The sequence below is a fragment of the Anolis sagrei genome, chromosome Y (genome assembly GCF_037176765.1).
Source record: "Anolis sagrei isolate rAnoSag1 chromosome Y, rAnoSag1.mat, whole genome shotgun sequence".
In the NCBI taxonomy this organism is placed as follows: Eukaryota; Metazoa; Chordata; class Lepidosauria; order Squamata; family Dactyloidae; genus Anolis; species Anolis sagrei.
Genome location: NC_090035.1, coordinates 40,605,963 through 40,631,315, shown reverse-complemented (window position 1 = coordinate 40,631,315; position 25,353 = coordinate 40,605,963). Strand labels below are relative to the sequence as shown.

The 25,353-nt window shown below is 39.4% G+C and overlaps 1 protein-coding gene across 3 annotated transcripts in view; it reads right to left on the bottom strand.

Moving 5' to 3' along the window:
• Positions 1–25,353, bottom strand: part of LOC137095532 (protein argonaute-3-like) — a 255,766-nt gene that overhangs the window by 8,949 nt on the left and 221,464 nt on the right. For 2 of the 3 annotated variants that reach the window (XM_067462304.1, XM_067462305.1), the window contains exons 17-19: positions 17,524–17,625; positions 16,451–16,650; positions 8,659–14,947 (exon numbers count right to left, since the gene is read on the bottom strand). In XM_067462304.1, coding sequence (XP_067318405.1) covers positions 14,839–14,947; positions 16,451–16,650; positions 17,524–17,625 — 411 coding nt within the window. In that variant the 3' untranslated portion in view covers positions 8,659–14,838. Of the gene's footprint in view, positions 1–8,658; positions 14,948–16,450; positions 16,651–17,523; positions 17,626–25,353 lie in introns of those variants that run through there. The other variant, XM_067462306.1, reaches the window with a different exon arrangement.

Below are 25,353 nucleotides of genomic sequence, written 5' to 3'. Positions count from 1 at the left end.
TTCCCTGTTTATTTTGATGCCTCTTAGGTCAGAGTCCTCCCGATAGAATTAAGAAGGATTTCTAAACTCAGGATAAATAATAGGGGCGACAGTGGGCAGCCTTGCCTCGTGCCTTAGCAAATCTTCAAGGGTCTTGATTCTTGTGTTTATTATCATCCTGGCCTCTTGGGAGTTGTAGATTGTGATGATGGCATTATTGAACTGGTGTCTAAGGTCTAGCTCTTTGGTTAGTAATTTTAGATAATCCCAGTTGAGATTATCGAACGCCTTTTCGGCGTCAAGACTTAGTAATGCTAGCTCTTCTTGGTTGTTCTTCTCGTAATATTTGATGGTGTTTAATATAATTCTAATATTGTCTTTTAGTTGTCTATTAAGTAAAAAACCTGCTTGCTCCTCTTTCACCCAGTCTTTCAGGAATAGCTCGAGCCTTTCGACGAGTATACTGGCGAAGATTTTGTAGTCCACGTTGAGGAGGGATATGGGCCTGTAGTTTTTTACGTCCCTTGGGTCTTGTTTCTCCTTGTGCAACATTGTGATGTAAGCTGATTTCTAGGTGTCAAGTGGCGGGTTTTGTTCATTTAATATTCCATTCATTATTTTTAGGAGGTAAGGTGTTATTTCTTCTATCATTACTTTGTAGTAGACTGCCATAAATTTGTCCGGCCCTGGAGCTTTATTGCTGTCCATCTTTTTGATCGCATTTTTAATTTCCTCCCCTGAGATCTCTTTGTTTAAGTTTAATCTTTGCTGTTCCGTAATTTTTTGCAGCTTTTGTCTATACAAAAAGGATACAATGTCTTCTTTTTTGATGTTGTCTCTAGCATAGAGTTTTTGATAATATTTATGAAATTGACCTATTGTGTCTTGTTCTTTAGTGTAACGTTTCCTCTCTACTTCAATTTCTGTTATAATTTGTGTTTGTTTTCTTTGCCAGATTTTCCTGGCCAGCCACCTACCTGGCTTGTTGGCATGTTGAAAATCTCTTTGTTTTGTGAACTTGAGTTGTTTAGCTAATTTATCTGTTTCTAATTTTTCTCTTTGAGAGGTCCAGACTTTTAGTTCTTGTTTTAGGGTCTTATCTAGGGGATTTCGTTTAAGCTCTTCCTCTATTTGGGAAATTTGACATGTCACGTTGTCTATTCTTTGTTTTCTCAATTTTATTTTAAATGAATTTTGTTTAATGAAATATCCTCGCATCACTGCCTTGCTGGCATCCCAGACAATGTGTGGGGGAGTTTCTTTTAGGGCATTTATTTGAAAGAATTCCCTTACGAGTTCTTTATTTTTGTTAATATTCTCCTCCGATCTTAGGAGATTATCATTTAATCTCCATCTGAACGTCTTTTTTGTTTCCATTAGAGTGAACTCTATTGGACAATGGTCTGATAGAGATATTGGCAAGATTTTTATTTTGGAATTTTTTATGAGTATTGAGTTGGATACCCAGACCATGTCAAACCTGGACCAGGATTGGTGGTGGTCCGATAAGAAGGTAAAATCTTTATCCTTAGGGTGTACTGTCCTCCAAAAGTCTTTTAGATTGAGTTCTTCCTTGAGGTTTAGAAATGTTTTTGGGAGCTGGTTTGATTTGGGGTCTGATTTTTTGCCTGGCGCCAATTTGTCTAATTCAGCGTTAATTACCCCATTAAAATCGCCAGCGATAATTAGATTATCAAAAGTTTGGTTGGATAAGTTTTCCCTTAGTTCTTTGATGAATTTCGTCTTCGGGCCATTGAGGGCGTAGATGTTGCAGAAAAGTAGTTTTTGACCATTTTGATTTATGTTAATGCCTATCATTCTGCCATCCTGATCTTTAAAGGCCAGATTTGTCACTCATTTTGGGTTTACATATATTACTACTCCTCTTTTCTTCTCATTGGCCGATGAGATGTATTCCTTGCCTAATGTTTTTTGAATTAAATTGGAGGATTGTTTATTGTTTACGTGTGTTTCTTGTAGGGCAATTAGGTCATATTTGCCTTGTTTTATTTGATTGACCATCTTTCTCCTTTTAGATGGCGAATTTAGACCGTTATTATTACTCCAGACTTTTAGTTGCATCAGTATATTTTATTGTGTATTTATTAGGCCTGTTTGATCAAGAAAAAAATTGTTTCTAAAATCGATTTGTAATTGGGGTGTTTTTTTGTTTCGATATTTAAAATATTTACAAAACTTTCCAAAAAAATGTTTTGTTATTTACGAAATTTCGTTAATATTTACAAAACATTTTGTAAGTGTGAATGTTGCAGTAATGGTCACCTTGATTAGCATTGAATGGCTTTCATTTCTCCCACCCTGGACATTCCATAGATATTAGATAACTCCATTTGCCTAGTTTCCAACAGACCTCTGAGGATGCCTGCCATAGATGTGGGCAAAATGTCAGGAGAGAATGCTTCTGGAACATGGTCATACATACAGCCCTGAAAACTCACACAACCGGCCTCCGCGCGCCATCCGGCTCCTGCGCCCTCCTCCTCCTCCTCCTCGGGTGAGCGCGCGCGCGCGCCATCCAATCGGCTCCGGCTCCTGCGCCCTCCTCCTCCTCCTCCTGACACTTCCTGCAACACAGCTGGGAGGAGGAGGAGGAGGGCGCAGGAGCCGGAGCCGGATGGCGCGCGGAGGCCGGTTGTAAGGGTGAGCGCGCGCGCGCCATCCAATCGGCTCCGGCTCCTGCGCCCTCCTCCTCCTCCCAGCTGTGTTGCAGGAAGTGCTAGGAGGAGGAGGAGGAGGAGGAGGAGGGCGCAGGAGCCGGAGCCGATTGGATGGCGCGCGCGCGCGCTCACCCTTACAACCGGCCTCCGCGCGCCATCCGGCTCTGGCTCCTGCGCCCTCCTCCTCCTCCTAGCACTTCCTGCAACACAGCTGGGAGGAGGAGGAGGAGGGGGGCGCAGGAGCCGGAGCCGATTGGATGGCGCGCGGAGGCCGGTTGTAAGGGTGAGCGCGTGCGCGCCATCCAATCGGCTACGGCTCCTGCCACGGTGCACTGCTGGGGTGCTTGGGAGCGCCGGATTGGCTCCCAGGCACCAGCAGCAGCACTCAGTCAGCACAGCAGCCTCCATCCCATTAACGACACGAGCTGAAGCTCGTAAAATATATGGGGCTGCTGTTTCGATATTTTTAAACCCTTCCGGGTTTGAAAATATGTTTTGAAATCGCGTTGGATATGGTAAAAATAACGATTTAATTACGAAATAACGAATTAACAAACGAAAACGGACAGGCCTAGTATTTATATCAGGTGCGTCTAAGTCCAGTTTAGGAGTATTCAGAGTCATCGTTGTGGTTGTAAGGGTCGGAGATAGAAGTCTTGCTCTCTTGCTCTCTCTACTGCTGTGGTCATCAGGGTATCTGTCTCTTTCTAGGTCCTTCAACATTCTTTTGTGAAATTATTTAGCTTTTTCTTCAGATGTTATCCAGAACTTCTCCTCTCTGTAGGTGATCATCATTCCTTCAATCTTTTCCCACCTAAAGCGGGTCTGGTGTTTTCTTAGGAACTCTGCCAGAAACAAGTACTTCTTTCTCTTATTGAGGATGCTTGGGGGGTGTTCTTTCAGGATAGAGATTTTTTTCCCCTTAAAGTATTGGGGTTTCTTATTGTTTTCTCTCAGTATTTGTTCTCTAATGTTTCTTTTTGTAAAGTGAACTATAACGTCCCGGGCTACTTTATTATTTTTTTTCACATAGTTAGTCATGATTCTGTATGATTTTTCTATATTTTCTGATATTTCTTCTTCGGGACGTTCCAATAGTTCCGCTGTTATTTTACATATTATTCTGTTGATATTCTCATCAGATTCTTCTTCAATGTTTCTAAATCTGAGCTGGAATTCCGTCTCTTTTATCTCTAGCTTTTCCTGTCTTGCTTCCAATTTGATACTCATGTTTTCAAGTTTGTCGAGTCTTACCTTTAGGTTGTCTTGTGTTTGAGTTTCTTTTTGTCTGATTTGATTTCATTTATGTCTTGCTGGAGCGAGTGCAGTTTTTCTTTCATACCGCTCATTTCCCCTAGGAGCTCTTCCTACATTTCTAGCATTTTTTCCTGGAAGGCTTTCTGCGTTTCCTGTGATGCTTTTTGATTCTCTGCAAGCTTTAATAGTTCCCTCAATATATCGTTTGAGCTTGGGTTATCGGGTAGGGATTGTTTCCTTTGTTGGGTTTTTGGATCTTCTTTATCCGTTTTTGCTTTTGGTGTAGTCATTTTTTTAAAAAAATTGAGTTTATTTCAGAAATTGTCGAGTTTGTTTAGTTTTTGGGGGAAGGGTTGTAGGTTTGTTGGGTTTATCTCAGTAGCCTTCTCCCTCTGGCTTTTTGGCTTTATATTTATTTTTGCCAGTTGGTAGGGATATATTTTTTATTTTCCTCCCCCTTTCCCCTCTTTCCAGATCTGCTTTAGTTTATTGTAGAGGTATGTGCCTATATAAATATGTCCATGTACATCCAGACAGGAGGGAGTGGGAGGATGGATGCTTGATTTTTGATTTTTTTTAAAAAAAATTCCCCCTTCCCCTCGTGTCTTTGTGTTTTAGGGGTTTTAAGAGGAGTGGTCTTGGGTCTTCCCCCTCTCTTTTCCCCTTTCCTTCTCTTCTCTCTTTCCCCTTAATTTCCCATCTGCCACTTTCCGCCCTTTTCTATCATTCCTTGCCCTTCGCTAGTTATATTCTTTCTGTTTTTGTATTTCTTTTTCCTTCGCTGCTCCCTTTTCTATGGCTGCTTTTCCATCTTCTCGCCGATCCCAGCTCTTCTCCCTCTCTTGTCCTTGTTTCTTTTCCTTCTCTGTCCATTCGTCCGCTTCATGTCCTTTCTTCTGTGTTGTCTAGGAGTGTTGTTTCAGTCTCTATGGTATGTTCTGTTTACTTCCTGCTTCCTGCTTCTCAGCTTTGTCGCGGCACCATGTTATCTCCACGTTGTCTCTGTCGTAGGCTGCTCCCTTTCTGTCCGCCCATGGCTGCTACAGCTCCTCAGCGATGCTCCCGCTGCCTGTCGGCCTCCTCGCCGTCCTCTCGCCGGGGCCGGTTAGAATGAGCGCATCGCATCCTGCTAGCTGCTCACTCTCTATTCTCCCTCTCCGTCTCCGTCCTCTCTGTCCACAGTCCACTGTCTTCTCTCGGTTGCTGTGGCTCCTCCGCGTTGCCTCACCCTGGTAAGTCTCCTCGCCGACCCTTCACTGGGGCCAGCCGGGGGCACCTGTACTGAGTCCTAGGCACCCGGGGGAGTTCTCTTCCGAGTCCTCTTCAGGGGTTTTCACCGCAGCGCGTGTTAGGATTGTTGAATCTTTCCCTTTCAGCCTTCTCCCGGTTTCCTCAGCAGACTAATTTCTGGCACATTTGTTGAATTAGTTGAATTATTAGGTACTTGAGTGCTTAATTGGTTAATTAGTTAGTTAATTAATTAGTTAATTGATCTATTGGTTTGATGGTTTGTTGGTAGCTTGCCTAGTGTTGAAGATTAATTGGTAATTATTTTGCTCCCTTTCCATCTGGTGTTCTTATCCTCGCTGTTTGTTCTCTTGCATTTTCTTGCATTGGAAGGGAGCTTAAAGGGAACGTGGTTCTTTTTAGAGATCGGCTTGCTATGCGTTTACGTCTCTGTTTCTTTATCGGTCTTTCAATCACTAGAATTGTCTCTTTGCTTTCTGAGTGCTAAGGAAGATATTCAAAATCCTCTAGGATAGATTCTTTGTTTGTTTGTACTTACTTTTATGTTGTTTAGTTGTTTAGTTGTTCTTGAAAGCGGACGAGCCAGCAGTTGGGCGGAGGTAATTCCTCCGCATCAGCTTCTCTTCTGACCCGCTAGCTCTTTGGGCAACCTTGCCGGGTCCGTTGTGCCTCTCCCTTGAGGGGGGGACACCCCAGGACCGTCGGCGGTTTACCCTTGGGTTTGGCAGTCTACCCAATCTTGTTTCCACCAGGTAGAGGGAGCCTTCCTTGGGCTCCACCCGGTCAGAGAGGCATAGTGTTCCAGGAGTACTCAGAACACTCGACCTGCCGCCATGCCGTCCACCCGGAAGTCCCGTCCCATATTTTCGTTCTTGAGGACCACAGGTTGGGAACCACTGATCTACATTGTAGAATTAATGCAGTCTAATTTTAACTGACATAACTCAATGCTAGTGCCTTACCAAACAATAACTCCCAATGGTGCAATGGGTTAAACCCTTGTGTTGGCAGGATTGCTGACTGACAAGTCAGAGGTTCGAATCCAGTGAAAGAGGGTTGAGTTCCCTCTGTCAGCTCCAGCTCCCCATGTGGGGACATGAGAGAAGCCTCCCACAAGGATGATAAAGATCAAAACACCTGGGCATCCCCTGGGCAACATCCTTGTAGACAGCCAATTCTCTCACACCAGACAAGATTTGAAGTTTCTCAAGTCGCTCCTGACACGAAATAAAAAAATAGCATTGAGCCACGGCAGCAAAGGTGGAGTCAAACTGCATGATTTCTACAGTGCAGATTTCTACAGTGCAGAAAATATGTGGTGTGAGGTTTGAGAATGGACTCAGAGGAATACAGAACCGTCCTCAAGTTCCTTTCCTTGAAAGGCCCTACACCAAAGGAGACGTTTGATGAGATGAAAGAGGTTGATGCTGAGGATTCCCCATCATATGATATAGTCAAGAACTTGCATCATCAATTCAAATGTGGTTGGACTTCGGTTGAAACAGCTCCAATTCCAGGGTGCCCACTCTGCTACAGATGAACACACCATCCAATAAGTAGAGGTCACCATTTTGGGAAATGGCCACCTAGCCATTCGCCACTTAGCCCAAAATGTCAAGATTAGTGTGAGGTCTGTGGAAACAATAATCCAACACTATCTTCACATACTTTTCCAGAAGCAGTAACGAGTGGAATGCTCTCAGGCTCTAATGATGATGTGCCATTAAAAACCAGGAGGACCTTTTCAATAGACTGATCACACAGGATGAAAGCTGGGTCCATCACTATGATCCTGAGGCTAAAGTCCAATCCTGCAATGGAAGCATCATGACTCATCACCTCAAAAGAATACACGTGCCCAACTCTCAGCAGGAAGGGTCATGCTCACAGTATTTTGGGACCAGCACGGAGTAGGATTGATGGATTTCCTAGCAAAGGGGACCATGATCACTGGGGCACACTATGCTTCACTGCTGCGGAAATTGCGGGAGGCCATCGAAGCCAAGAGACAATGTGGCATGCTTATCAAAGGTGTCCGCCTTCTGCAAGACAATGCGCCAGTTCACAACTCACATGTTGCCCAAATTGAAGAAGCCTGCTCCCGTGGCTTTGAAATTCTAGCACATCCCTCTTATCCACCCGACCTTGCACTATCAAACTTCCACCTCTTTCCAACAAGGAAGTTATTTTTGAAAGGCAAGCATTGTTCAGATGATCAGACTCTGATTTCCAAAGTCACAATGTGGCTTTTAGAGCAACCTGTCGACATCTACAAGCAAAGTGTTTACAGTTGCTTAAAATGATGGAGAAGTGTGTGCCCCTAGGTGGTACCTATGTAGAGAAGGACTAATAACTGTTGCTCTCAGTCCACAGGAAGTAGATCATGGGAAATCTTTAATTAATGCCCCTCGTATATTCCCAAACTTCTAGAGGCTGGAGATATGAAGACAACAACTACTTGTGGTTCAATTTAGCAAGGGATATTTTGATGCTAGCAGTGTCTTTTCATTCTTTTTCACCTAATGTCTCTGTCCCAACCCCATAAATGCAAGCAGATTCCCTATGACAATTATATCCAAGTGCATTTTCATTCTCCACCCCCATCCCCAAATATAAAGGCATATTGTACCATTTCACTCAAATTGGGAGTAAACTTTGCCGAACCATGTGCAGCAACGCACCTTGAGACACCATGAAGCAGCAGCATATTTCTGCACTTGAAGCATACAAAACACTACTTCATTTTCTGGTACATATGGGGAGTAATAGGAGGGGGAAACAATCAGAAAGGTTCATGTCTGTTGGGAGCATACTGGGCTCATATTTTTCAGCTCAAAATACAGTCAACTGACAAATAGTGGGTCATTTTGAAGAGAGCACAGAGCTAAGCGAGATACTTCAACCAGCTAAATGGTTTGCATGTGGAAAATGGCTGGTTTGCTTCCGTAGGGCTGGGTACCTAACAATGCCCATATGAACCATCTATCTGCATACATACTACAAACCCAGTGCAAATAAAGCAGTCAAAAATGCAGTTCGTGTTTTAAAAAGTGCAAAACATCCTCAAATCCCGGCTGTGGAGTCAAACAGGCTCACTTTCCATCGTCTCGAAAAGCTTCAAAAGTGGAATGAAATCAAATGAGGCCCATTCATCTGGTTCACATTTTGATGATCTCCTTTCAATGTATCCCAGCTACGTATGACATTATTTGCAAAATGAAATGAAGCACTCAGTTTCAAAAGGAAAGTCTAAATGATCAAAGCATTGCTTTTTTAAACACTTCGTGCCTTTCAGCCTTTTGCCCAGTTTTATTTGGACAGAGCTAAAAAGACCTGGATGTCCTCGAAGTTGGAAAAATAAAGTGCCCCTAAACCCCATGGTGCAGCACAGCAAAAAGCTTGCAGACCACTAGCAGCATGATGGGGTTTGTTATTATTATTATTATTATTATTATTATTATTATTATTAATAATATTTTAAAAGACCCCCCCCCCCCCCCTCATTCCACAAGACTTTTCTTTCAAAATTAAGGCTAACAATGTCCTTTCAAATGCATTCTCCCAAAAACGGACCATTTTGTTTCCTCCTTTGCAACAGCTTATTGCACTAAAAATAGTAAAAGGTTGTCAGTTCTTTTAAAACAAAACAATTGTCTCTCAACATAAAAACAGATGCTGCCCACATACACTGATTTAAATTAAAGCATTAATATTATTATACTCTAATAAATATAAAAAGAGGAAGCTAAACCTCAAAGTAGATGTATATATAGATATATGCAATCACATTGAAGTGAGAGGCAGCCAATCAACTAATCCATTTTTTTAAAAAAGAAAAAGAGATCACAACTCTTTTCACCTGTACAGGAGTGATTCCCCCCTGCAAATCAGGGGAGAATCAGATGTGCCCAAAAGGTATGAGAGTTATTCGGAAAGTATGGTTACAAGGCACCTAGCTCTGGCGGGGAATTTTCGGGAAGTTCGTATCGCAGCCATGTAGAGGAAGCGAACGAGCAGTTTCAATAGTCAGTAGTTCATCGACTGGTGTTGTGGTGAAGGTTAGAGATGAGTATCCTCATTCCATTTCCCACCAAGTGTGAAGTTCATGCTGTAATATGCTACCTAAATACTAAGGACATGAACAAGGCTGTGGTTCATTGCAAAATAGTTTCAATTTATGGAAAGGATGTAATGTCAAGACAGACTGTGACAAAATGAATACAGAATATATTGTGAGATCATGAAGAAACTTCGCAGAGCCATTCAAAACTAATGTCGTGGGATGTTGACAGTGGGAGTCTGTCTTCTTCGTGACAATGCAAGTCTGCACACCTCTTATGCAACACAAGACTTCATTTGGTTGGGATGTTTGAAGTCACTCTACTCACAGTCCCGATCTTGCACCCAGTGACTATCATCTGTTCACTAAATTGAAGGAACACCTAGGTGGAAAACACTTTTCTGATAATGACAAGGTGAAAATCAAAATGACGAACTAGCTGAAAAAGGTGGAGGGAAACTTCTGACACAGGAATAAAAAACTTGTCCCATGGATGACAAAATGTATTGAACTAAATGGTGATTATATGGAAAAAATAATGTAATTCCTATGCTACAATCCATGTAAATTTTAATAAAATATATTCATTCTTTGTATTTAAAAAAAAATCTTGTGGGGCGTGGCCAAGAAGAATGGCTCCGGAGTGTGATACAAATTTTGTGGGTTAATAAAACAAACAAAAGATAATTCAGCTCCATTGAAATAGAGGTTTTGCAATTAAAGCTCCGAAGAATCAAAGGGAGAAAGGAGAAGGCAAAACAGCGGCTGGTGATCAAAACAAACCAGATATTCAGAGGGAAGATACTCCCAAGCAAAATAAAAACAAAACACCATTAAGACGCTGCCATTAAGAATTATTATGGAACACGGAGGAGATTAAGAACATCAAAGTAAGTAAGCAAACTTTTGAAACTGAAACGGGCAGCAGATTAGGCTGCCTTCTCTCCAATTAACTAATAAAGAGGCTGACAACCATATGAAAAAAGGGTTGCAGAAAAAAAAGTGGGTTAGATCATCCGATCACAGATTGCAAAGAATACAACAAGAACAGGAAAAAGACTCTGAGACTATAGATCAAGGACAATTAAATATGTCAAACATGTCAAAGAGTCCAACAAAGACCCATAATCCCCCTTTGGGCAGTGCCAAGAATAACAATGGCAACAGTAATGGTAAATGTCTGAACCCTAAGCAGGGGGAAACAAAGCCACCTGAAAAGCCACCTGAAAAGGGGGAACAATAGGAAGAGGACTGGATGGGGAGGCTAACCCAAATTATGAGAATGGAGAATGAGAAACAGATGGACAAAATAGAAATCTTAATGGAAAAGAAATTTGCAGACCAGACACAGGATCTGGAAGTGAAATTTGACCAAAAAATTAAAGACACTGTATCCAAATTTGAGAGACTATTAACTCAAGAGAAAAAACAGATTAAAGGAATGTTTGAAGTCATAAATATAGGATTGCAAGAAACAAAACAACAGTTGCAAACTCCAAATAAAGAGCATCAGGACTATATTAAGCAACAAGACAAGTTGCAAAAACAAAAAGAAGCAACTAATTTATATCAAAGATGCGGCACCACTCTCCACAATAGCCCTTGGGGCAGGGTATGGGGCAGGGTGCTTCATAAGTGGGGAGGAGGGAAGGAAAGAGGGGAGGGGAGGGTTAAGGGACATAAAGGTAATAGAACTAAGGGGAAATGGGATGAGGAGCACTGTTTGGAGTTCATTAGTTAACAATATATTGTATAAAAATGATGTCTAAACTAAAATTGGCAACGATTAACAGAACAGGTCTTGGAAATTGGTATAAAAGAAAGAAAATTGAAGGTTTGCTTAAAACAAATGCTGCGCATGTTTATTTTCTCCAAGAAACTCATCAAAAACTAAAATTAAACTGGGTAAAATATTATGAGAAAGCATATGGCAACTGCAAATCTAGAGGAGTAGCCATAATTGTAGCAAAAAATTGTAATTTTGTGAAAATTGGGGTATTGAAAGATGAAGAAGGTAGATTTATAATAATGGAAGGAGAAATTGGACAAGACAAATATGTATTAGTAAATGTTTATTCCCCCAATGAAAAGCAAGAAGAATTTTATGAGAAAGTGTTAAAGAAAATAATGAAATGGCAACAAAAATATATAATTTTTGGAGGTGATATGAATATGGTAATGGATATGGTAAAAGATAAATGTAATGCAACAGCTAGATATAAAAGCAACAATATGACAAAGTTAAATAGGACTATGGGCAAATGGGGATTGAAAGATGCTTGGAGATTACTAAAAGGAGATGAGAGAAGGTATATATATATTTCTCAGAAGTGCATAAAACATACACAAGAATACACTATATGTTCATTACAAAAAACATGTTAGATAAAGTTACAAATACCGAAATAGGAAACATAAGGATTACTGATCATGCGGTAGTTAGTATAGAAATTGAAATTAACCAAGATTACAATCAGATAAAAAGATGGAGATTTAATCCTAGTATTCTGAAACAGGAGAAAACTGTTTATATATTTATAACTGTTTATATATTAGCAAAACAGTGGCAAGAAATTTGGGACTTAAACAATAAAGAGATATCAAGAGCTTTATTATGGGATATGATGAAAGCAGTGATGAGAGGGCTGATAATAAAAGAAGCATCAAAGGTAAGAAAGAAACAGGAAGAAAGGAAATTATTTCTAGAAAAAGAGATAGAAAAATTGGAAAATCAGTACATAACAAAAAGAACCAAATTTATATACAATGAATTAAGGGCAAAAAAAGAAGAATTAAACAAAATGGAGATGGACTAGGTAGAAAAAAAATTGATATATCTAAAGATAGAATTCTTTGAAATTCTATAGAAATTCAAGAATGTTGGCACGGTTAGTACAGAAAAAGAAAATGGCGAACAAAATAAATGAGGTAAAAGATAAATCAGGAAAGATATGTAGATTAATGAAAGAAAAGTTAAAAATATTTGAGGAATTCTATTCAGAGCTATACCAAGCAGGAGAACACTCAATTGATAAAATAAATGAATATGTGGAAGGAAATTGGAATATAAAATTAAGGGAGGAGGATAGGAAATCATTAGAATCCCCAATAAGAGAAAAAGAATTTGAGACAGTAATATCGAAATTTAAGAATGGAAAAGACCCAGGATGGGATGGATTAGGTCCAGAATATTATAAATTATTTGGGGAAAATGAATCCCAAAACTACTAGAGTTATACAATGCAATACTAAATGAGAAAAAATTCCAGAATCCTGGAAACAGGCACTAGTGATATTAATCCCCAAATCTAATAGAGATGAAACAGACCCAGGGTCTTACAGACCAATTTCATTAATTAATCAGGACGCCAAAATATTGTCAGCGATTATAGCAAACAGAATGAATAATTGGATACATAAATATATTAATAAGGATCAATGCAGTTTCATAAAAGGAAGACAAATATCAAATTTAGTAGGGAAACTAATTAAAAAATTCAGATAATAAAAAAAGATAAAGGCAGGGATCATAGGACTAGACATATTCAAAGCATTTGATTGCATAGAATGGCCAACAATAAAATATATTCTGAATAAATTTGGATCGGGAAGCAGAATAATGGGACTAGTGAATCAACTATATTCAGATAGTTATATACAAGTATTAGCAAATGATGGAATAACCGATAGAATAAAAGTAACGAGAGGGACTAGGCAAGGATGTCCTATGTCACCAATACTATTTGCAACCATAATAGAAATATTAGCAAATGTAATAAGGATTGATGATAAATTAATAGGTATAGGACAAGAAACAGATAAAATTAGCCTGTTTGCCGACGACATGATTTTGACTTTAAAAGGATAACAGATAAAATGAAGATAATAGGAGAACATATAAAGAAATTTAGAGGAATAACAGGGCTGAAATAAATTGGAGAAAATCAGAAATGATTTTATTTAACTATACAAAACAAGAAGAGGAAGATTTCAAAAGTCAGAGGGAGATAAAAATAACTCTAAAAGAAGACATAAAATACCTAGGTGTAGTAGTAACTAAGAATCAAAGTGAGATGGAAAGGAAAAATTTAGCGGAATTAAGGAAAGAAACAGAGAAAAGATTAGTTGAATATAACAATGCACACCTATCTTGGTTTGGAAGAATAGCGTTATTTAAAATGAAAACCCTACCCAAATAGCAAAAGGAGAGGTGGAAATTAAGATAGAAGAATGGTACAAGGAAATTTGGAAATTAGCAATAAATGACAAATTAACATGCAATTTAAAGGTTAAAAAAGGTCTAAGGAAGGATAATGATTTTGAAAATATATGGAAAATATTTATTGAGGAAACATTAAGGAAAGAAGATGGGAACCAAACCCCACCAGAAGAAATGAGGTTCTGGTGGGAGTATAAAGAAAAGAAGAACTCCGGAGATGGGGAGCACAAGGGGTAGCACAACTGGGGAAAGGGAAAAAAGTAATTATATGAATTATAGAGATTGTTTTTGTAATGAAAGAAATATAAATGTAATAAAATTATTAGATGTTTAGAAAAAAAAAGGAGAACAAGTTGAATCGCTGTAAAGAATCTGGCTTAAATAAAAGAATGAAGTAGTTTTTGTTAAGACTTATACATCTTTATTTCCTACTTTACTTTCACTATATTGTTCCACCTCTTCTTATGTATATAGCATTTCTTTTGTGGTTAATAAAAAAAATATTTAAAAAAATATTTTAAAAAAATCTTGTAACCTTACTTTCCGGATAACCCTCATACATATGCACGGCACAGAGGATGGGAAATCAGTTGGAACCTCTGAAGAAAGAGAAAGCAGCAGAATCATTAAATTCACCAGGCTGTGTTGATACCGCTGGCATAAATGTACCCAGTCGGTTTGGTTTTTGTTACTGAAACTAACTTGAGCTGAGCGACTCCAAGTTTTGAAGACAGACACGGAAGGCAGCAATTGGCTAAACTACATTAGGGTTGGTGGACTTGCGAAACATGCCACACCTTCTTTCATGACAGTCGACACGGCTGTCCCTTCAAATACACACTCGATACTGTCACAGTCAAGTGTGGACAGCCACCTGCGACCCACAGGGTAGAAAGAGATAAAAAACGTTTTTGCACATTCTCCCCCACCCCGCAATCTCTTTGATTGTTCTTATTCATTTCAATACCATAATAATTATTCTTTCGTCTTCTTTTTTTTGCAGAAAGAGTTGTCCTTCTGAGCAACTTGAGGTAAAAGCATCATAAAGGGTTCTGAATTACAATGGAAAAAACACACACACAAAGGAAAAGACGACAACAATGGTGGCAGTGGTTCCCTTAGAAGGCTGCTTCAAAAGCAGTTGGCTGGTTTCATAGTGCATAATCGTGCCGTGTCCTCAGTGACGTAAACAATCTTCTTTGCGTCAAGGCAAGGATAAGGCCTGGCCCCCTGCCTCCCTCCCTCCCCGCAGATCAGGTTCAGCCCCAGCAGAAGCATCCTACCCACCCCATTAACTGACCTCCGTCCCCCCCTGGAAACATACACTGTATGTGACTTTAAATCTGCATTTCTTCCTTTTTGTGAATAGGCTCTGTTCTTGTAATTTTTTCCCTTAATTAAGCAAAATACATGGTGCGTAAGGTGTCTTGGTGAATCTGTACAGCCTTAGCAAGGGCTTGAGGATCTCTCCCATTGCTCTGTCCTGAAACATGACTTCCTTCAGCACTGAAAGCGGGAAAAAAAGAGAAAGGAGAGAATCAACAACATCCTTACCATTCAAAATGGCTGGGATATGCTCCCTCATTGCGCTTTCAGGTATCTAAGTTGCAAATATAGAAATCCTATTAGCTAGTCATAATATTTATTATAAATTCTAATAGCTGAACAAAAGTCAACAGTGTGATACGGCAGCTAAAAAAAAATCAATGCTAACAAAATGAATTTCAACAGGGAGAAATGTACAGCACTTCACTTAGCACTTTACACTTTAAATCCTGAGTGTTGTCAAAAATATTAAAAATTAACTAGGTATTTTTAATTACAAAAATGTGAGTCAAGCACTGAAAGGGTTAAATGGATGCAATGACTCAGCAAAATGTCTATCTAGACATCTCTCTCTCTATAGATAATTGTATCTAAATAGGATTTGCAAAGACTTGCAAACATGTAAGGGGAAAATTAATATATATAATGTGTATATATATATATACACACACAGAGAGAGAGAGAGAGATACAAATATATATTTATCTATATCTATATCTATACACACACACATACACAGAGAGAGAGAGATACAAATATATATTTATCTCTATATCTATATCTATATCTATATGGAGCCCCCCGTGGTGCAGTGGGTTAAAGCACTGAGCTGCTGAGCTTGTTGATCAAAAGGTCGCAGGTTCGATTCCGGGGAGCGGCGTGAGCTTCCGCTGTCAGCCCTAGCTTCTGCCAACCTAGCAGTTCGAAAACATGCAAATGTGAGTAGATCAATAGGTACCGCTCCAGCGGGAAGGTAACGGCGCTCCATGCAGTCATGCCGGCCATATGACCTTGGAGGTGTCTACGGACAACGCTGGCTCTTCGGCTTAGAAATGGAGATGAGCACCACACACCAGAGTCAGACATGACTGGACTTAATGTCAGGGGACTACCTACCTATATCTATATAGGATTTGCAAAGACTTGCAAACATGTGAGGGAAAAATGCATATATAAAAATAATGTATACATATAGATATACAGGTACATGGAAATCTCTCTCTCTCTCTCTCTATACATATATATGGTTTGCAAAGAATTCAGGAGAAACATGCATATATAAAAGCATATTTATAGATCTAGAGGGCTTTAAAAAATCTCCCCCCCTTCCTAACTCCCCCCCCCTCTTCCTAACCTCTCCCCCTCCTTTTCCTTTTCAAAACATTCCCATTTCAAAACATTTTCTGTCTCTCTCTTGCTCTTAAAAATAAGTTTCCAAAATGGGCAATTCTAGCCTTGGAAGAGAAGCGGGTTGAGGAAGCCTTTGGAAAACAAAACACACTGTTAAGGGAGGAGAGATACATATCATATATTGCAAGCAGTGGCCTCCAGGCTCCACTATCCAGTCGAGGGAGTCTTTATACAGTAATAGGTTGTCATACTTAAACATTCTGGAAACTAACTCAGGGCTCAAATCAAGTGCTTGCCACACATTAAGAAGATGACTGCCATCATTCCACTCACCTGTCATGTTCTTTGTCAACAAGGTGATATCTTGCTCTGAATGCCACCAGATGAGCGTAATAAGCTGGTGCAGGGATGGACACAGAGCGTGTGCAGCGTACGTAAGTGTGGCAGAGCTGGTAGGTGAGCAGCTGAAGTTCGTCCGCTGTAAAACAATTATCATCCCACAATACATGGTAATGTGAGGGGCGGCTGGTACCCTAAGGAAAAGAGAACATGGTTTCAAAGAGTCGAATACACTTTCTGTGATATCTCAAAATGGCAATAATTTCCCATATTTATTGCTTGTCAGGAAACTTGACAGTGTACTTTTAAACATATATTGTTTTGTGGAGGTGAGAAAAGGAATGATACACTCGTGAGTCACTGTTGCACATCAGAACCTTAAAGGGAACTTTGGATGCATCCCCAAGAAAGCATCACAGCTTATCTTATGACTCACTTCCTATTAAGTCTTCAAAGGTTATTAATAAACTTTATGTAGGCCAGGGGTCCTCAAACTTTTTAAACAGAAGGCCAGGTCACAGTCCCTCAAACTGTTGGAGGGCTGGATTATAATTTGAAAAAAATGAATGAATTCCTATGCACACTGCACATATCTTATTTGTAGTACAAAAAAACACTTAAAAACAATACAATAATTAAAATGAAGAACAATTTTAACAAATATAAACTTATTCGTATTTCAATAGGAAGTGTGGGGCTGCTCTTGACTGATGAGATAGGATTGTTGTTGATGATGTTGTTGTTTGTGTGGTTTCAAGTCATTTCAGACTTAGGTTTACCCTGAGCGAGGGCCAGGTAAATAACCTCGGAGGGCCGTTTCTGGCCCCTGGGCCTAAGTTTGAGGACCCCTGATCTAGGCTTATCCATAACTAAAGAAGCCATTACCATATAAGGATGTGATACTAATTACAAGTCACTCTTTGCTGTTTTATATTAGTTCGGTTAATGGGATGGTGTGTGTGTGTGTGTGGGGGGGGGGGGGGGGAATCAATCGAGTGTTCATTCACAGATTATTCATTTCCCATCTACAAGCACTGGCCTCACTAGGATGTTTGCTTTTTCCTTACCTGTATTCCTGCATGGCTACAGAGGTAAAAATCAAATTCATAAGGATGTGTAATGTCTGTATCGACAGTTGTCCCGGCTGGGATGTTCCCACTTCTTCCAACCTGGAGAGTGATGTGTTTCCACAAAGGGACGAAAGAGGGGAAAGGTTAGCTGCCAAGTTTAAAGCAAATACTGCCCTGTTTTATGTGGTTCTGTGAATTCACCTCACTATACTGGCATACTTTTTATTATAAAATCTAGACACATCATTTAGAACCATAGTTTATGTGTTGCCACTGAACTGTAATTACAATTGACCAAGAAACCACATTGTTTAGCTATATATATATGTAGTGCAGGTATGGGCAAACTTTGTAACTTGGGGGCCGCATGCCGGGCTGGAGCGGGGTGGGTGGACCAGGAGGAAGGGGGTTCTCCCCAAGTTCCTGTTAGAAACATTAAAAATGTGAGCCAAGAAGTGAAAAGGTTAAATGGAAGCAATGACTCAATAAAAGCTGTATTTCGATACAAGCAGGTGTGCCTGTTGCTTAGTAACGCCTCAGTCTGAGAGAGCTCTCAGTATGAGAGAAGCCTCTCTGTGTGAAAGAATGCCTCAGGGGAGAATAGGTCTCAGTGGTAGTAGGTTTCATTGTGAGAGAAAGGCCTCAGAGTGTGAGGTAGGCCTTGTTACGAGAAGGCCTCATGTGTGAAGCTCCAGTGTGAAGGTTGAACTTCATTTCCATTATGGAAAGCTTTTTCTTGTAAATCAGTGGTTCTCAACCTGGGGGTCAGGACCCCTGAAGGGGTCGTGAGGGGGTGTCAGGGGGTCACCAAAGACCATCACAGACAGTATTTTATGTTGGTCATGGGAGTTCTGTGTGGGAAGTTTGGCCTAATTCCATCGTTGGTGGGCTTCAGAATGTTCTTTGGTAGGAGGTGTATTATAAATCCCAGCAACTACAACTCCTAAATGTCAAGGTCTATTTTCCCTGAACTTCACCAGTGTTCACATTTGGGCATATTGAATATTTGTGCCAAGTCTGATCCAGATCCATAATTGTTTGAGTCAATGGTGCTCTCTGGATGTAGGTGAACTACAACTCTAAAACCCAAGGTCAACGCCCACCAAACCCTTCCAGTATTTTCTGTTGGTCATGGGAGTTCTGTGTGCCAAGTTTGGTTCAAGTCCATTGTTGGTGGAGTTCAGAATGCTCTTTGAATGTAGGTGAACTATAAATCCCAGCAACTACAACTCCAAAATGACGAAATCAATCCTACCATCCCAACCCCACCAGTATTCAAATTTGGGCATATTGGGTATTTGTGCCAAATTTGGTCCAGTGAATGAGAATACATCCTGCATATCAGATATTTACATAACGATTCATAACAGTAGAAAAATTACAATTATGAAGTAGTAATGAAAATAATGTAATGGCTGGGGGTCACCACAACATGAGGAACTGTATTAAGAGGTCACGGCATTAGGAACGTTGAGAACCACTGTTGTAAATAGTGCAACCAAATTATTTTGCTATAAAGAAAAGCCTCCTATGGAAGACATAACATTGGTCTGCATGTTTTTGTTCTTTTTATCACTTGGGGTAGTGGTGCTGGGTCACGCTGCTGCTGAAAACTTACTCTGCTGTTCATTTATGAGGAGGAGATTTTGTTAATAAGTCCACTCACCCAACAGTCCCCTCCCTGTCCTTTCCTCCCCTTCCTCTTCTCTTTTTAAAAAATATGGATCAGCATTTTAACAGCTGAACAGAGAAAAGGAATTAAAATGCTGCAATTAAAAAAATTCATGAGTGGATGGGTAAAGAAGGAAAAATTTGGATCCCAAAAGGGTTGGTCTTGGTCAGGATGAGATGGTGAACAGGACAAAAAAAGTGTATCCAAGTGTATCTGGGGGAGGAGCATGGGAAGCCAACGGGGTTAGACGCAGAGCTGTTCTGCTCTGCTGAAATAGCTATTTATCCCAGAAATTTAATTAAGAGTCGACTTGAAATTGTCTGTCTACTTTTTAAAAAGCTCAGTGCAGGAGACTGAGAAAATATCTACCCTGCACTTGGAGCGAGATAAGTATAAATCAGCCGACAATTCCTGACTCCCTGTTCCTGAGATCAAAGACCGAAGACCGAAGACTCCATTAATCAAGCATTATGGAGCAAACTACTTCTACTTCTACTCCTGACTCCCAACGAAATCCTGACATCCAGTGTAAGGTAATGACAACTGATGATAAATTGGACTACCTTATGTCACTTATGAGTGAAATGAACTCTTCGATCAAAAGTTTAGCATCAGAATTTGTCGAGATTAAAGCAACCATCTCAGACATTAAAAAACATGCTGACAGTAAAGAAGCAAGGATTGAGCAATTAGAAAAAGAGACATTGTCTTTGCCATCTGAATTAGTTGATTCTCAGAGTCCCCTCTCTTGTGAATCATCATACTGCATCTCCCCGTGCAACTGCTTTTGTTGCTTTTGGCTGAGAGAAATTAAAGGATGAGATTTTCAAAAGGCTACGGTCCACCTGGAATTTGGTGTATAAAGAATGCAGAATGTTTATCCTTCCGGACTTGGCAAAAGAAACGAGGAGAGATCGTGAGACTGGGATCGATTGCTAGAAGCCTCAACAGAACTGGGGTTCGATTCAGGTGGATTTATCCTGCCTCACTTCTATTTAGCAAAGATGGGAAAAATTACAGAATTAAATCCTTGGCAGAGAGTACTGAACTCTAGGTTCTTGTGGGTTTTTTCGGGCTATAGAGCCATGTTCTAGAGGCATTTCTCCTGACGTTTCGCCTGCATCTATGGCAAGCATCCTCAGAGGTAGAGGTCTGTTGGAATTAGGACAATGGGTTTATATATATCTGTGGAATGGCTGGGGTGGGGCAAGGAGCTCTTCCCTGCTGCAGTTAGGTGTGAATGTTCAGCTGATCACCTTCATTAGCATTTGAAGGCCTGCCTGCGCCTGGGAAAATCTGCTGCTGGGAGGTGTTAATCTGTGCCTGGTTTTTTCCTCTCTGTTGTTTAGCTGTTATAATTTTAGAGTTTTTTAATACTGGTAGCCAGATTTTGTTCATTTTCATGGTCTCTTCCTTTCTGTTGAAATTGTCCACATGCTTGTGGATTTCAATGGCTTCTCTGTGTAGTCTGACATGGTGGTTGTTGGTGTGGTCCAGCATTTCTGTGTTCTCAAATAATATGCTGTGTCCAGGCTGGTTCATCAGGTGCTCTGCTATGGCTGACTTCTCTGGTTGAAGGAGTCTGCAGTGCCTTTCATGTTCCCTGATGCGTGTCTGGGCGCTGCGTTTGGTGGTCCCTATGTAGACTTGTCCACAGCTGCATGGTATGCGGTAGACTCCTGCAGAGGTGAGAGGATCCCTCTTGTCCTTTGCTGAACGTAGCATTTGTTGGATTTTCTTGGTGGGTTTGTAGATTGTTTGTATGTTGTGTTTCCTCATCAGCTTCCCTATGCGGTCAGTGGTTCCCTTGATGTATGGCAGGAACACTTTTCCTCTGGGTGGATCTTTGTCTTTACTCTCGTGGCTTGTTCTTGGTCTTGCAGCCCTTCTGATGTCTGATGTCAGACATCAGAAGGGCTGCAAGACCAAGAACAAGCCACGAGAGTAAATACAAAGATCCACCCAGAGGAAAAGTGTTCCTGCCATACATCAATTCCAACAGACCTCTACCTCTGAGGATGCTTGCCATAGATGCAGGCGAAACATCAGGAGAAATGCCTCTAAAACATGGCTCTATAGCCCGAAAAAACCCACAAGAACCTAGTGATTCCAGCCATGAAAGCCTTCGACAAGTACTGAACTCCTTAAACAGCTGGATCTCTATCAAGACAGCGGTGGTGAAAAACATTTGGCAGAGCTCCAGAAGACGGACGAGAAAATTCAAAGGACACAGATCAGGAGGATAAAGGAAGAGAAGGAGAACAGCCAATGGACAAAAAAAAAAAACCTGGGAAGAAAGACTATACACAACAATGCATTGGAACTAGGAGCACTGCCAACTTTTCTTAATTTATCTTTAAGATTAAAGGGTCAAACGAGCTATGCTCAACAATAATGGATGTTTAAAACTTAAAAGATGCGATTAATGGGACTAATGTGACCAATTAATTTCAAGGCTTTACTATTAATGGGGGGTAGTTGGGTTAATTTTTACAGCATTTTTGTCTTTGTTATCATTTCTATTATCCCACTTTCCAAATCTCCTGTTATAACTTAATGTATTAAGTCGGGTTACATTGTATTAGGAATATTAGCTATTGATTATTTGTTAGATATGGTTAATCTTATCCCTCTCTCTAAGCCAGGAGAAAGAGAAAGGGATAGTCTTAGAGACAGGGGGAGGTTTATTACTGCCTGTAATGTTGTTTTACAGAAGAAAGCGGGGAGGGAGGGCTAAGTTGACTCTGGTCCTGACAAACTGTCTGGAAATGGCAAGAATTTTTTTTTCTTTGCCATTCCTCCCTTGGGTAGCAGGGAGGAATCAAAATCCAGACGGAGAAGGGGGGAAGGGATGGGAGGGAAGGAAGAATGGGGAGGTGAGGGAACAGTGGTTCAAAAATATGATATAAGGGGAATGGAAAGCACAAAGATTTACAAAGTGAATTAATTAAATGTAATGGCTCATTTAGATTCTATTCATTTGATGACAGTCAACATTAACGGTCTTAAATCGGAATTTTAAAAAGACAGATTACGTAAATTATTAACAGAAAATCAGGTAACGATGGTGTGTCTACAGGAGACTCATTACGTAGGGAGATCAAAATTGTTAAATTTAGCTAATTAGGATGCTCAATATGAATCCAAGGGCACAAGTAACTCTCAGGAAGTTGGCATTATAATAAAAAATGATCTTGCTTTTGTAACAGAGAAAATTATTACAAATGAGGAGGGGAGGTTCATAATGGCATGTGGAAAATTAAATGATTGTAAAGTTTCTATTATTAATGTCTACGGGCCAATAAGGGGCAAAAAAGATTTAGTAATAAAAAATTTTAAAAAATAGAACGAGAGGCAGAGGGAGATATAATTATAGGCGGAGATCTGAATTTAGATCTCTATAAAGATAGGAACAATAAGAAGACTGGGAAAACTGGGGGAGAAAGGAAAATTAACCTTAAAAATGGAATCTTCGTGAAGTTAATGAAAGACTGGGACAAAGAGTCGACACCCTCACATACTATTCTGCTAGACATAATTCATTCACTCTAGATTATTTTCTTATTGGTAATAATAACGTTTTACCCATTGTGGAGACATCAGTTGGAAATAGGTGGCCAGGAGACCATGCCCCTCTATTTCTTAGAGTGGGTAGCATAAATAGGAGAAAGGAGTATAGATGGAGATTTAATCCATTAGTAACATCTAAGAACAGGACAAACAAGAGCTAAATGAGGAAATCAAGCAGTTCTTTAAAATTAATAGATCCCCTGATTTAAAGGAAAATATAATTTGGGATGCCTTTAAAGCCGTTATTAGAGGAAAATGTATTACAATAGAAATAGGTATTTAAAAAATTAGAACAAAGAAAAGAGGATGTAAAACAGAAAGGGGATAAACGATTTCAAAATTTTCAACCCCCCCCCCCCCCAACAATTCAAAATAAAGAAAGATGGAAAGAGAATAGAAAGATAATAGAAGAGTTAGAGAAAATTGAATTAACAAAAAAATATTTGTTTGTAAAAAAATGATTTCCAAGTCAACTCCACAAATAACACTAGGAGATTAGCTAGCTACCTTAAATCAAGGAAAGGAAGGAATAAGATATTAAAATTAAAAGATGCAAAGGGACAAATGAAAACCAAAGAGGATGACTTGAGAGAAATAATGGCTAGTTATTATGAAAAATTATATATGGATAAAGAAATTGGAAAAGCTGAAGGAATTATCACAAGAAAATTAGATCTCCAATCACAATCAAAACTGAATAGACCTATCACCAGTAAGGAAATTGAAGAGGTTATTAACAATCTTAAATCAAACTCCTCTCCTGGACCTGATGGCTTTACGTCTAATTTCTATAAAATATTTAATTGAGTAATCACCCCTCAATTAGAAATTTTATTCAATGAGATATTAAAAAAAATAAAATCATCCCTGAAACATGGAAGAAATCTGAAATAATTACAATCTTAAAACCTAGCAAAGACGAAACCAACCCAAACTCATATAGACCAATTACTCTGTGTAATGTAGATTATAATTTTTTTACAAAACTTCTTGCAAATAGGTTGTCAGATATAATTCCAAATTTAATAGGGGAAGACCAATATAGTTTTTATCAAAAATAGAAGATTAGCTGATCCTATAAGAAATATCTTTAATATAATTAATCAAGCTACTAGGGGAAAAGAGAAACGTTTGTTACTAAAATTGGACGTGTATAAAGCATTCGATACGGCCAACCATGAATATTTGCACAAAGTTTGTGAAGACTTTAACTTGGGAAGACAATTTTGCGAAATAATTAAGGAACTTTACAAAGATAATCAAACACAAATATTGATTAATGGAACTAAAACAAGAACTATTAAGATCAATAGTGGAACAAAGCAAGGATGCCCTCTCTCTCCCATACTATTTGCGTTGGCAATAGAACCCTTGGCGAATCTAATGAGAAACAACGTTAAAATTGAAGGCATAAAAATCGGGACAGAAGTAATGAAAATAAATTTATTTGCAGATTAAAGAAACGCAAAGGAAATTATTGACTAAATGGTATAGAACCCAAATCAAAATAGCCCAGATGACAAAAACTAGCACAAAACTTTGTTGGCATAGATGTAGGAAAATCGGCTCCTATTCCCCACATGTGGTGGGAATGTGATAGAGTACAAGAGTTCTATAACAAGGTAATAAACAAAATGGAAGAAATAATAGAATATAAACTGGCTTTGAATAAAATAGAATTTTTTACAAAGAAATTTGACAAAAAAAATAATATCAAAGCCTGGGAGGAAATTATAAAATATATGATATTAGCTGCCCAAGCAACTGTGGCGTTGGGGTGAAAAGATTATAGAAAATGGGAGGTTAAAAATGTTATGAGTATTTAGCAGAATATATGCTTCAGGATTATATCCATGAAAAAAGAAGCAAATGCACAACATGCTGATTTAAGAAAACTTGGGTGCAGAAGTGGGAAAGACTGATCAAAAAAGTGGAAGGAAAAGAAAGATATAATGTGCTAAACCATTCTCTTTTTACAATTGTTCAATTAAATTAAGATCTGAATTAAGGTAAATACTGTTCCCTGAAGGGGGGGTGGGGAGGAGGGGTGTAAAACTGGCAGACACAAGGGTAAGGTGAAGGGGAGACAGATAAGAGCATTAGGAAAACAATATGCAATATGTGAAATGTATTCATAATGTAATTTAGCAACTGAATTTCTAACAATGATCGTATGTGATGGTACTATTTTTGTGTCGGAAAATAATAATAAAGAAAGAAAGAAAGAAAGAAAAAAGTGTATCCATTAGACCCCGTATTGCCTACTCCTGATATAGAATTCCAGAGTTGGAAGAGACCCAAGGGCTATCCAGTCCAACCCCCTACCACGCAGAAAGATACAGTCAAAGAACTCCCAATATACAGTCTCTGCGGAAAAGCCTCCAGAGAAGGAGATTCCACCACACTTCGAGACAACCTATACCACTCTCCAATTCTTCCTAATTTTTTCAATCAAATCTCTTTCCCTGCCATTTGAACCCATTGCTCCCTTGTGCCCTTGTCTCTAGAGAAGAAGGAAGTCAGTTCCCTCCTCCTCCTGTTCAATGGGACACCCTTTTAAATCTTGAAACATGCTTCCCATGTTC